Source organism: Puma concolor, chromosome E2 (assembly GCF_028749965.1).
Source record: "Puma concolor isolate L17-30 chromosome E2, mPumCon1.1.hap2, whole genome shotgun sequence".
Lineage (NCBI taxonomy): Eukaryota > Metazoa > Chordata > Mammalia > Carnivora > Felidae > Puma > Puma concolor.
Window position 1 is genome coordinate 52,886,535 of NC_141681.1, and position 12,853 is coordinate 52,899,387.

The window sequence follows — 12,853 nt, forward strand, 5'->3', positions numbered from 1 at the left end:
TACTGCCTTGTAATTTAAAGCCGACATTTTTTCTTCCTAACCAGTTCTGCCTTTTTTCAACAGAAAGTGGTCTTCTGCTCCGTGAAGGAAGCGCTGGAGGTGGACTGGAGCAGTGAGAAAGCGAAGGCCGCTCTGAAGCGCACAGCTTCGGATTACTTTCTCCTTCAAGGTGAGGGCTTAGAGCAGAGCTTCCGGATGAGTGCCATGTGCTCGGATTGCTGCGGGTTTGGCTGTACAGTCCAAGGGATTTCTTGGTGTTTGCCCCAAGTCGAGCTCCTCACAAGCTGGTTCTCAGTGCCCCCCCCCCACCGAGAACATCCAGGTGGATGGAGATGAGGCCCCTCACTGAGCTCTGCGTGACCCTGACCCATTCTCAGGGAGACTGAGGTCGACCTGTCGTTTGTATTTGTAAAGTTTGCAGAAATGTAATTTTGGGCGCATTTGGACAGTCTTCAGCCTTCCTTTCTCCAGGGCTGGGTAAGGAGCCACATCCCCACCTTCCTTCTAGTTGTCTGCGCAGACTCCGGGAACACCTCCTACCCCATATCAGGACAGATGTGGCTGTTTGTGATAGCTACACAAAACCAGGCGCTGTGTGTATAGATTGAAATGGAAATACGTAAAACTGTATAAAACTTCTTAATAAACTGAAGATTGGAGGAGGCTAAGGTTTATGTCTTCATTAGCTAGGAAGAAAGCTTTTCCCATGTTATCAGTGATGTTCGCCAGATCGGGGTTGGGAAGAACTAGTTCAGAGCACTTAGTATCCGTTTGTGTAGAAATCATCCAGTGGGTTAGGTGGGAACGAGTCTTACGCACGTGAGTCTGCTGGGACTCAGAAAACAGCTCCTTCCCTGGACTGGGACAGAGCAGCAAGCGAGGGAGTACCCTCTCCAGTCCAGGGTTCAGCATGAGCTTGGGGCCTGTGCCATCGGGAGAAGCTGATCATCAGTGCCTGGCACTTCGAGAGCCCTCAGTAAACAGTGGCCATTAGTTTGCAGAGCCTTGGGGTATAGCCTGAGCGGTTCTGGCTGCGGCTTATAAAAGCGGTCGTCTGGTATTTGAGCTTACCAAAATCGGGTGATACTCAGCTGAGGGCAGTTTTGCCCGCCAGGGGGCATTAGCAGTGTCCAGGCGATTTTGGTCGCTCGGGCTGGGGGCAGGTGGGGTGGGGAGAGGGCAGGCATGTTGCTAAATATCCATGGTGCAGGACAGCCCCCGACAAACAAGGTTATCCAGCCGCTAGTGTCAGCAGCGTCATGGTGAGAACGTGATCTAGCCCTTTGCAGCTTCTAGAGTATTTTCTCCTCCCATCTCCTCATCACAGCACCCTTGTGAGGTAGACAGGGTGGGAGTTCTCCCCAGCTTGGTCTCTTGAGGTGAGGAAACAGACCTAGAAAGGCTCAGTGTTTTATCTAAGAGGATGCCGATTGGCGGTGACAAGGGAGGTAGGACCCTGACACCTAATACCGTGTGAGACCCGTGAGAGCAGCAGCCCGGCTCCATTCTGAGTGCTTCTAGATAGGAGCTTATGGGACCCTCGCCACACTCGTGTGAAGCAGCTGCCGGTCCCTGCGTACAGCTGTTGTAAAAGGCACGGACCGATGAAGGCCCAGACCTACAGTCATCCCTGCCCTTGGGAGGCCGTCACTGAGGCGGGAAGGCAGAACTAGTAACCTGGAAACAGTGTGGGGGGGAAAGTCTGTATTTAATCTGGGCGCTGCTGGCCTTCACCGTCAGAAGTTACAAGGGGCGGGGGGAATAGAGCGTCGCGAGGAAGAAGCTGTCGTTTTAGTGCTGTGACCTCTACGGCAGGCAGTGGTGCACGGTTGTTCAGAACAGATCTGGTTTCTCAGTCCTGGTTTTGTCATTGTTTTTGGTGGCTGATAGCCACAGAGTTAAATTCCCTGAAGCTCACTCAAGTTCACCTCTGACCTTGGGGGTGTTAATAGCACTTGCCTCATGGGATTTTTGTGAGGCTTGTATACGGGCAAAAGGCTCCACGCAAAGTGAGGAAGTCCTAGAGACCTGCGTTGTCTGTGAAGTTGGGGGCTTTGGTTTTGTTTTGGGGTTTTTGTTTTTGGCATGAGTACTTTGCAACTGCGGAGAAGTTTTGGGATTGACTCAGTTTCCCTTAATTCCATACTTGAGTCGCTATTCCCACTGCTTTTTAATTTTCTGCCTATGACACTTTGTTGGGTAATACATCCCCTGTGTTTGTTTATTTCTCTCTTCTAAGTGGTACTAGTTACGTTTTCGGTTTCAAGGTTCAGGGCTTTGGATTTGAACGATGTCCGTTAGTTAACAGTCATAGAAACTTTTTTACTGTAGTAAGAAACATACCATACAGTGTACTATCTTAATCTTTTTCCCACGTACGGTTCTGTAACGGTCATAGAATTCTAGAAGGAGGCGGGCCCACATCGCCTCTAGGCCAGGAATGACAGGTGTGGGCTTGCCACTTCTCCCTCTCCCCGCCTCACCTGTGGCAGACGTGGCTATGAAGGACCCTCATCGTCGGCCAGCGAGTCCAGATGGTCAGACCAGTTTCCCTAAGCCTCAGAACCCTTGCAGTGAGTGACACGAGAGGGGAAGGGAGTCTCCGTCACTGTAGAACAAATTAGTGCTGTAGTGTGGGTTTCACACCCACGTCTCCTGACTCTTCGGGGGCTGGTGCCTTCACCCCACACCCTGTGCCCTTCCTGGCTGTTTTTGGAGATCCGTCACAACCTTGCCTGGGCTTTTCTCTCTGCAGCAGATGACAGGTTCTGACCTTTCGTGTGTGGTGTCCTACACGCATCCCTGCTGATGTGTTCACTTGGTCTCCGGGCTCTGCTGTATCTTTGCAGGAGGGCTGCAACTGGAGCTACAGGGAGTGCTCCAGGTGCAGTGAGCTCGAGGGCCGATTTGGCTTCTGGGAGCTTCTCCGAGAATGCGTACTTGATTAACACCCTCCGCTGCCTACTGGACTAAAGTCCTGGAAGTAGAGGGAAATGGCCCTTGTGACCTAGTTACGCCAGCAGCTTAGAACCCTCCTCCTGTAGGTATGAACCTGACTCTATGAGTGTATCATCTTCATCTTACATCCAAAGAAATCTTTGGATTTTTTAAAAGTGTTTATTTTAGAGAGAGAGCATGAGCAGGGAAGGGGCAGAGAGGGGGGAGGGACAGGATCCGAAGCAAGCTCTGTGTTGACAGCAGAGAGCCTGGTGCGGGGCTTGAACTCACAAACCATGAGACTATGACCTGAGCTGAAGTCAGACGTTTTAACTGACTGAGCCACCCAGGCGCCCCTTCTTTCAGTTTTTCTGCCCAGCCATTCATGTAGCTATGAAAGTGTCCTGTAATTTGACCTCACTGGATTCACGCAGCAGAGCGTACCAGCTCCTACGTGGGAGGTTTCCTTCTGCCAAATACACTTGCCATCAATTGTCTTTGTAACCTTGGGCAAATAACTTGCCTCTCTAGGACTTTGTCCCCTCACTTATAAGATGATAAGACTAAGTTGGCGAGCCTGTCGCTAAAATCTTTTCTCAGTCTAAATAATCAGTGTATCCAATAAAATACGAACTTCTTGTGGCTTGTATTTCTGTTTATTATTTTTATACTTTCAATTAATAACTTTTTTATTTTTTATTTTGGAATAGTGTCACATTTATTTACTTTTTAAAAAATTTTCTTTGTTTAGTTTTGCGAGAGAGCAAGAGAGTGTGAGCGGGAGAGGAGCAGAGAGAGAGGGAGACACAGAATCCAAAGCAGGCTCCAGGCTCTGAGCTGTCAGCACAGAGCCCGACGTGGGGCTGGACTCAGGGACCGCGAGATCATGACCTGAGCTGAAGTCAGCCGCTTAACAGACTGAGTCAATCAGGAGCTCCTTAATTAACAACTTTATTGACCTATGATTTATACCAGAATATTTACTTATTCTAAGTGTGCTTCTTTTAAAAGAGTTCTAGAAATCATTTCATTAATTCAAACAGAATATTCTCTAGGTAGTCCTGAAGTTCACTTTTTTTTTTTTTTTTTTATTTTTTTCAACGTTTATTTATTTTTGGGACAGAGAGAGACAGAGCATGAACGGGGGAGGGTCAGAGAGAGAGGGAGACACAGAATCGGAAACAGGCTCCAGGCTCCGAGCCATCAGCCCAGAGCCTGACGCGGGGCTCGAACTCACGGACCGCGAGATCGTGACCTGGCTGAAGTCGGACGCTTAACCGACTGCACCACCCAGGCGCCCCGAAGTTCACTTTTAACTAGAATCATTATTTTTGCCCAGTCTGTTTTGATTGCTAACCATAGCGATAAAAGCACAGCCCGAATAGAGGCTGATGGTCTCGTGTCATGGAAAAAGCACAGACTTTGGGGACTACCAGAGCTGAGCTCAGATCACAGCTCCGCGCCTAGCTCGGCTGGCTTAACCTTTGGTATGTGAGCTTCCAATCTAGGTTACTGACTTGGGCTTAAGGGAGCTAAGGGATAAATAACCCTGCCTTTCCTCAGCTCTAAGAAAGGTAATGAGATGGTAAATGGGAGAGGTGAGTGTCAGGGGCACGACTTCTATACTATTTAATATTCTCTTTTGACTCTTCTTCAGAATATTTTCTGATCAGATATTGAGGAGGACTGAGATTTTTTTTTTAATTTTAACTTGTTATACTTTTTATTTTTTAAAATTTACATCCAAATTAGTTAGCATCTAGTGCAACACTGATTTCAGGAGTAGATTCCTTAGTGCCCCTTACCCATTTAGCCCATCCCCCCTCCCACAATCCCTCCAGTAACCCTCAGTTTGTTCTCTATATTTAAGAGTCTCTTATGTTCTGTCTCCCTCCCTGTTTTTATATTATTTTTGCCTCCCTTCCCCTATGTTCATCTGTTTTGCATCTTAAAGTCCTCATAGGAGTGAAATCATATATTTGTCTTTCTCTTGTCTATTCGCTTAGCATGATACCCTCCAGTTCCATCCACGTAGTTGCAAATGGCAAGATTTCATTCTCTGATTGCCGAAGAGTAACACTCCGCTATATATGTGTATACCACATCTTCTTTATCCGTTCATCCATCGATGGACGTTTGGGCTCTTTCCATACTTTGGCTATTGTTGATAGCGCTGCTATAAACATTGGGGTGCATGTGCCCCTTTGAAACCGCATATGTAGTAGTGCAATTGGTGGGTCATAGGGTAGTTCTATTTTTAGTTTTTTGACGAGTCTCCATACTGTTTTCCCAGAGTGGCTGCACCGGCTTGCATTCCCAGAGATTTTTGTATTTTTTTTTTTTAATTTTGTTTTTAATGTTTACTTATTTTTGAGAGAGAAAGAGAGAAAGACAGAGCACGAGCAGAGAGAGGGAGACACAGAATCCAAAGCAGGCTCCAGGCTCTGAGCTGTCAGCGCAGAGCCTGATGTGGGGCTTGAACTCACCATGAGATCATGACTTGAGCTGAAGTCGGACGCTTAACTGACCCAGCCACCCAGGCACCCCAGCTGTTTGTTTTAAGTCAAGGTTTGTATACCTGAAATAGATGTAATTCTAAAATGGCCTTGCTTTTGTTTTATAAAGTCAAACAGTGTTAACATTTGACTTCAGGGTGTGGGATGGCCTTGGGGAATATCCAGGTGAACGGTCAACTTTCTAGACACTACTGTGGTTTTCATGTGGCATGTGAGAGTGGTTATTGTGCATTTCACTACTTGCTGCCTTGCCTGGCACCATGCTGAGCATCCGACATATTGTCTTCCATTATCATGACATCCTTTGAAGTGTGGTTGTTGTCCCGCTTTGTTGAAAGAGACCAAGGTCGAGCATGGCTGTGATTTGCTCAGGCATATGCTTGGTTTTATAGACAGAACCAGGATTTGAGACCATGAGGTCTGTTTGACCCATGGACTCTGCTCTTCACATCTGTTATATGCACCTCTAAGTGATTTCGTTACCTTTCAGATCAGGAGCTCTGCCTTTTAGGGAAATAGGATGGCCACTACAGTACAAAAAACCCTGGTTCAAATATATATTAGGCACAGAGGTGCTCTGAATTCTGACCCAGATAGTTTTCTTCCTTCCCTAAAAAACACTTGAGTTTTATTTTTGTTGGGAATAATATCACAGTAAGCAATTTTCAGAGAATTCCCAATGATGTAAAAAAGTAAGTTTTCTTCATTAAGCCCTCCCTATTTCCACACCTCTTCCAATTTGTCAGGGAAACTACTAAGAATTTGTTGCCTGTCTTCTTGCAAAATGATTAACAATTACAATCATGCATGTGTGTATGTAACCAAACTTTTCAACGCTGTCGGGCAGCTTGCTTTTTTCCACCGGATGGCCTTACACGATCTGGAGAGATCTTGGAGCATATATAGAGTGACCTCACATGTCTTGTTGGCTGCATGATGTGTAGTGTTCCTTTGGGTGTACCATTGTTTGTGACGTTTCATCTTAAAAGGCCATGTAGGTTGTTTTCAGTTTTTCCTAGGCCTTGGAATTTGTTCCCGAGAGCCTTTCTAGGATGGTGTCTTACACATCTCATGAAACCTTAGGAGTTCCTTATGAGGATGGAGTGCTTGCTTGGCTATGATGTACACCTGAGAAGACCTCACAGGGAACCTGACTTTGTGTCCCCATTGCCCTGTGGAGCATATAGTAGGTGTTCCATAAAGAAATATTTTTTTGCCCTAGTGACTGACTCGGGCTCCTCTGGTCATTTGCTCCCCTCTAGAGGGAGAAGGGCCTGCCCGCTGATGTCCCTGGAGGACCATCTTGCCAGCCTGCTCCTCTAGGCACCCATCAGACTCTTGATTCCCACATCGCCCTGGCCTGCCCCTCACACGGAGGAGTTTCTTACCACCCCATTCACAACAGCCTCTGATGAAGCAGCTGCCCTGGGGGGGGGGTGTGTGTGTGTGTGTGTGTGTGTGTGTGTGTGTGTGTGTGTGTGTTTGCCTCGTTTGGGTGTCGAGTGTTTTTCCAGTTTACTTCATAAGACAGTGGCCAGACTGCATGCTTCCTGCTGCATTTTTCCACTATCTTGAGAGTCGGCCTCACCATCTGTGAGCAAAAGGTCTCATCTTTTTATTATTCTCCCATGGCATGTTGCAAAACATTAAGCGTGAGCTGGTTTCCTGTGGCAAAAAGTTGACTTTGATTTGTTCTTTTTGAGGTTACTGTGAGTTTATCATAACAGGAGTGCTAAAAATATCAGGTCTAGTATGGAAACAGCATTCACGTACCAGCATGAACCAATACCATGCAGGTTTAGCCCAGAGCAGGAAGAAATGGCCTTCATCACAAGATGAGAATTACTTAGCAGAGAATCCTTGGCAATCTGAACTTTCTTAGTCTCTGTTCTGATGAGTCGTGGAAAAGTACTTAGGCCATTTTTGAGCCATAGAATTAAAGCTGAAAATAATCTTAACCAAACATTGTTTGAGCACCTGCTATGTGCCAGATCCTGTGCCTGGGAATCCTCATCCGATCCTTGCCAGTGGAAAAGAGAATCATAAACAGTTCTCCTCCTCTTGAGGAGAGCTGTACCAGAGCCGTGGAGATGGCGGTCGTGTTGTGCTATTCTGTTCTCCAGCCTGTGTGAATTACTCCGTAATAAACTGCCATGGAGCTCAGGGAACTGGGGGTCTGGCCGTCTTTGGGGAGCTGGAAAGTCTTCACAGAGGATGAGACATCTGAGCTGGCTTTTAAAGACGAGGGGGGCGGGGCACCTGGATGACTCAGGTTGGTTGAATGTCCGACTTTGGTTCAGGTCATGATCTCAGTGTTCCTGAGTTCGAGCCCCGCGTCGGGCTCGGTGCTGACAGCTCAGAGCCTGGAGCCTGCTTCCGATTCTTTGTCTCCCTTTCTCTCTGCCCACCCCCACTCACACTCTGTATCTTTCTCTCTCAAAAATAAATAAGCATTAGAAAAAAAATTTTAAAGAAAAAGAAGGGGTTTGCTGGGGGCTGAAGAGAGGCAAGAATATAGCAGGTGGACGAGCAGTCTCTGCACCAGGTCGCTGGCACCAAGACCATGGTGTAGCGAGGCTGGAGCTCGCCGGGAGCTGGCTGGAGGGAAGGTCATCAGGGCCCTGCTTTTCAGCCTTTAATTCTCTCTCTCTCTCTTTTTGTTAAGATTGGATTTTTAAGTGATCTTTACACCCAATGTGGGGCTTGAACTCACAACCCCAAGATCAAGAGCCACATGCTCTTTCAACTGAGCCAGTCAGGCGCCCCCAGGCTTTTATTCTTAATAGCAAGTCATTCCCCAACTGGTAGGATGTCAGAATCCCTTAGGGAACATTTGAAAAATACAGATACCCAGGGTCTAGCTCAGATTTAGGGGATGGAAGTAACTAGGTGAGGCTGGTATCTCTGCATGCTTGTGCAGCCCCCCAGTTTCTGAAGGCTCAGCCAGTTAGAGGGAAACTGCCACAGAGAAGGCCATCCCGTGTCCTGTGTCACAGCTTTGAGTCACTCGTTGTGTTCTTACTTTACAACACATTAAGTATTTATTTTGAATGGGGCCATTACTACACTGAGGCAGGAAAAAAGGAACTAACCCAGGTAGTTTTTGAATATATACTTTCAGACTAAAGAAAAAAGAACTATAAACAAATATTGGACTCAAGTTAGTTGGTTTGTTTTTCACAGTGGTATATGGGTTAGCAATTCTGAAACTAGTTAGTTTGTTCTAGAATGGAGCAAATTGGTAAATACATTGTGAATGATGAGAATCAGGTTTTTTTATTGCCAGAAAAGGGAGTTCCTACAAGTATGGAAGGTGGGAGAGTCTAGGAAGAGCCCTGTGGGATCAGATGGGAATTGGAGTCACCAGGTAAACTCTGGTTTTTCTGTGTAGATACACAAATAGACATGTGTATGTATGTGTCTTCACATGATATGTATGTATTTCCTAGTTCTGTTTGTTGAGAGGGCTGAGAAGCAAAGACACTCTGGTAGCAAGCCGTGAATACGCGTCATGCCCAGACCCTGATTGTTAATCTCCCAAGATCTAAGCTCAGAGAAATGGCTGTTTCTGGGGCTTGGGTTGGAAAATTACAGGTGAGCTGGGAACATTCTATGCCAGAAAGTAAGGAAGCGCTCAAAGAATGACAGGTCATGTCAAGGACACAGGAGTCAACTTGAAGGGGCTCCTCCTGGTGAAATCTGGGAAAGTTGGAGGATCAAGTAAACAATAGATTATAATCCTTAAATAAATTAATTTAAAAAATAAAAATAAAAGAATATGGGTCAAAGAAACATTATAACCCACAGAATAAAAAAGAGCCCATGAATCTTATTGATACTTAAGTGAATAAGTAAATAGATGGGGGGAGGGGAAAGTTCTCCCCCCACCCCCCACACCCCCACCATAGAAGAATAAAGCAAAATCTGTATATGACCATGACCATAGTAGTAAAAATTGTCTCCGTCAAGAATCCTTGATGGATGCTAAAACTAATGGGAAGGTTTGCTGTGAAACAGAAACGGTATCTCTTCCCAAGGTAGTTTTTATTTTATTATTTTTTTTAATGTTTGTTTATTTATTTTGAGAGAGAGTGCACAAGTGGTGTAGGGGCAGAGAGAATCTCAAGCAGGCTCTGCGCTGTCAGCGCAAAGCCCAGTGCCGAGCTCCATCTCATAAACCCTGAGATCATGACCTGAGCTGAAATCAAGAGTCAGATGCTTAACTGACTGAGTTGCCACCCAAGTGCTGCCACCCCCCAAGTTAGTTTTTAACTAATTGCAGAGAGAGACTTTAGAGAGCCCTGGCAGATTGTATCTCAACCAAGAGATCAAAGCTGGTGCTCCAGAAATGGGACAAATAGAGCTCATGCCTCCTGAGAGGATGCACTGAGAAGGACACACCAGCAGTCTGAACTTCCTGTCCAAAGTGGGTAATGTGAGTCTGATTATGAGGAAACCTCAGACAAACTCTGATAGAAGAATATTGTACAAAGTAAATGGCTTGTACTCTTCCAAGTGTCACTAAGGACCGAAGAATTCTCGTTCCAGATTAAAGGGGAAGAGAGAGACTGGTTAACTAAATGGAATGTAGGATTCTGGATTAGATCGGAAAGCGGGAGAGTTTTCTTTCCTTTTGCTCTCAAGGACATTAGTGAGACAGTTGGTAAAATTTGAAAAAGATCTGTAGATTAGATAATATCCTATCAAGGTGAATTTCCTAGTTTGCCTAATTGTTTTGTGGTGATGTAAGAGAATGTTCTTGTTTTTAGGAAATACACTCTGAAGTATTTAGGGACAAATGCCAGATCATTCAGGAAAAAAGAAGTATGTATAGATATAAAGAAATACTGATAAACATGGGAGAATGTTAACATTTGGGGAATCTAGTGAAGTTATACAGGAATTCTGTCTAGTTTTTCTGTATGTCAAAAAAGTATTTCAAAAGCTAAAAATAATGAAGAGCAAGAACAGTCTCCGAAAGAACTAATTCTCAGCACCTGGAATTATGTGAATATTTTATAGCTGATGAGTACTCGTTGCAACGGGCTTTTTGGTCTGTGCTGTGTCCATAGAATGACGTGTTTAATTTAAGTAAGTACATCCTCATCATCTCTTCAAATGGTGGCGAGATCTGAATCTGTTATTTTCTGTGTACAGTTCCTCTAGAAAAGAGCCCTATAGATTCCCTAGATTTTCAGGGGTGCCGAGAGACCCTTGCTGGGAGAGAAATACCGCATATCACCGGTGAGAACAGCAAAGCCTTGATGAATCAGGCAGGAGATGCTGTGCAAGGCTGGGATGGCCTCCATTTATGGGCCTTTGCTCTGCAAAAAAGAATTTCTCCTCTGTCAAGCAGGAGTGGTGGGCAGACTTCAGGGGGTGTATTTACATGTAAACAGTTCACACTCCAAGCAAGCCTTTAAGTTCTGTCTGGAGCTGGGCAGGACCTTATTAAAAAATACAAATGGTAGCCTGAGGGCAAGTACTAGGCGGGGCTAAAGGCATAGATCTAGATGGTGGCCTCTGCAAGTCATTTCCCCCTACCGACCCTCATTGTTGGTTGTGGGTGGATTAAAGACGAGGTGTCCCAGCATGCTGTCTGTGTATACACAGAGTGAATCTGTTGGAAACCAGTGCTCCAAATTGAGCTGTTAGTTTTATTCCAACCTATTTGCTGTATTCTCTTCTGCGGAGCTTTTGTCAAGTTCAGATGCTTGATTGGTGGCTCCTTTCACCTAAAGCCCCAGACAAGCACTCTGTCTGATGCCGGAGTCCAGCCAGATGCCTCCCTCCTATTCAGATGATCTTGAGTTTTCCCATAGGATTGTCTCTCGCCAGCAGCCTTCATCCGTGGCATAGTCCTTTTACCAGCCTCTGCCTTCAGAGTTCCTCCTCCTAATCCATTTCCAGTCACCAGACTGGTCTGTCTAAAAAGTGAAATCCTTCCATGCATCTTTTTTCCCATCAGGATGCAATTTAAACTCCCTGGATTGGCATCCTAGACCTAGGACCTGCTGGCCTCTTTTTCTTTTTCTTTTTTTAAGCTATTTATTTATTTTGAGAGACAGCATGAGTGGGGGAAGGGCAGAGAGAGAGGGAGAGAGAGAATCCCAAGCAGGTTCTGCACTGTCAGCGCAGAGCCCGATGCGAGGCTTGAACTCACAAACCGAGAGATCATGAGCGGAACCAAAATCAAGAGTCGGACACTCAACCGACTGAGTCACCCAGGTGCCCCGAGCCCTACATCCTTATTGAACTACTTGCTGTCACCCCGTGTTGTCATCCCTTCATTTCTACACACATTTCCATTCCTTCTGCCTGCAACATCCTGCTTCAGCCCTTCCCTCTTACTCTCATCGCTCAGCTCCAGCGTTACCTCCAGGAACCTAACTCCCCTTATCTGAGTTGCGTTTCCTTCCTTGGTAATCCCATACCACCCTCCTGACAACATAGCTGACTTGACGTCTGTCTTGTGGGCTCCCTTGTCTCTTGACTGTCCTGCATAGGCCAGATGCAGAGCCTTGGTAAATGTGAATTGATTGCTGAGGCCACCTGTCCCAAGTTTGAAGAATTTTGCTAATTCTTAATCTGTGGCTTCATTAATTTCCTTGGGCTCATGTAAAGCCACCTAGATGGTGCCAATTTGCCTAGTCTTTGTCCTTTCCCCCACTATGCCACCAGACCAGAATTACCTGGAAGCCCCACACTTGGCTGCAAGACTGTGCCCTAAGCATGTAAAGGATTGAGAAGTGTTCGCACTCTCCTTGGACTCCCCATGTCCACGAGGCAAGCAGCTCCTGTGTCTGCTAGGAGCTGGCAAGGTTAAGGACCTCCCTCAGGGAGTTTAGGATCTTTTCTAAGGAGGCTAATCTTGGTTTGTGAATCTAGCCAGTCAAGTTTGGAGTTCACATTTCCTTTCTCCACCAGTAGAATCTTCTCAGTCACTTAAGCATTGAAGTCTCCAGCGTTGATCTGAAGGAAGAAGTTCAGGTCCCAGCCCTGCTAGGTATTTCCTGGCCTTGATGTCAGTTCCTTCACTTAGTGGCCTCTGTAGAAATGGAGGAAAGTGTGATAACTTTATACTCCTGACGATCATGTATCCTTGAGCCTTTGAAATAGTTCTGTTTTCTCCTTTTTTAAATTGTAAAGGTGAAACATATTAGTAGAATATTCAGATACCTCAGAGGAAACCGCCATTCATTGTGTATTCTTCTAGAGCTTTTTCTTTTCTTTCTTTTTTTTAAGTTTATTTTTTAGTAACCTCTATGCCCAATGTGGGGCACATGCTTCACCAACTGAGCTAGCTGGGTGCCTCTAGAACTTTCTAGTATCTTATACCTCATTCTTCATCTCTGTATGGATTCTGTTGCAAGGTGTCTTGATGATTTGTCAACTATTGT

General features: G+C 45.7%; 1 protein-coding gene across 3 annotated transcripts in view; it reads left to right on the forward strand.

Annotated features, from left to right (window-relative positions):
* The window catches only part of SAE1 (SUMO1 activating enzyme subunit 1), a 74,815-nt gene that overhangs the window by 35,237 nt on the left and 26,725 nt on the right, over positions 1–12,853 (forward strand). For all 3 annotated transcript variants that reach the window (XM_086690210.1, XM_086690209.1, XM_086690211.1), the window contains one exon: positions 64–169. In XM_086690210.1, the coding sequence (XP_086546336.1) occupies positions 64–169 (106 nt within the window). The remainder of the gene's footprint in view (positions 1–63; positions 170–12,853) is intronic.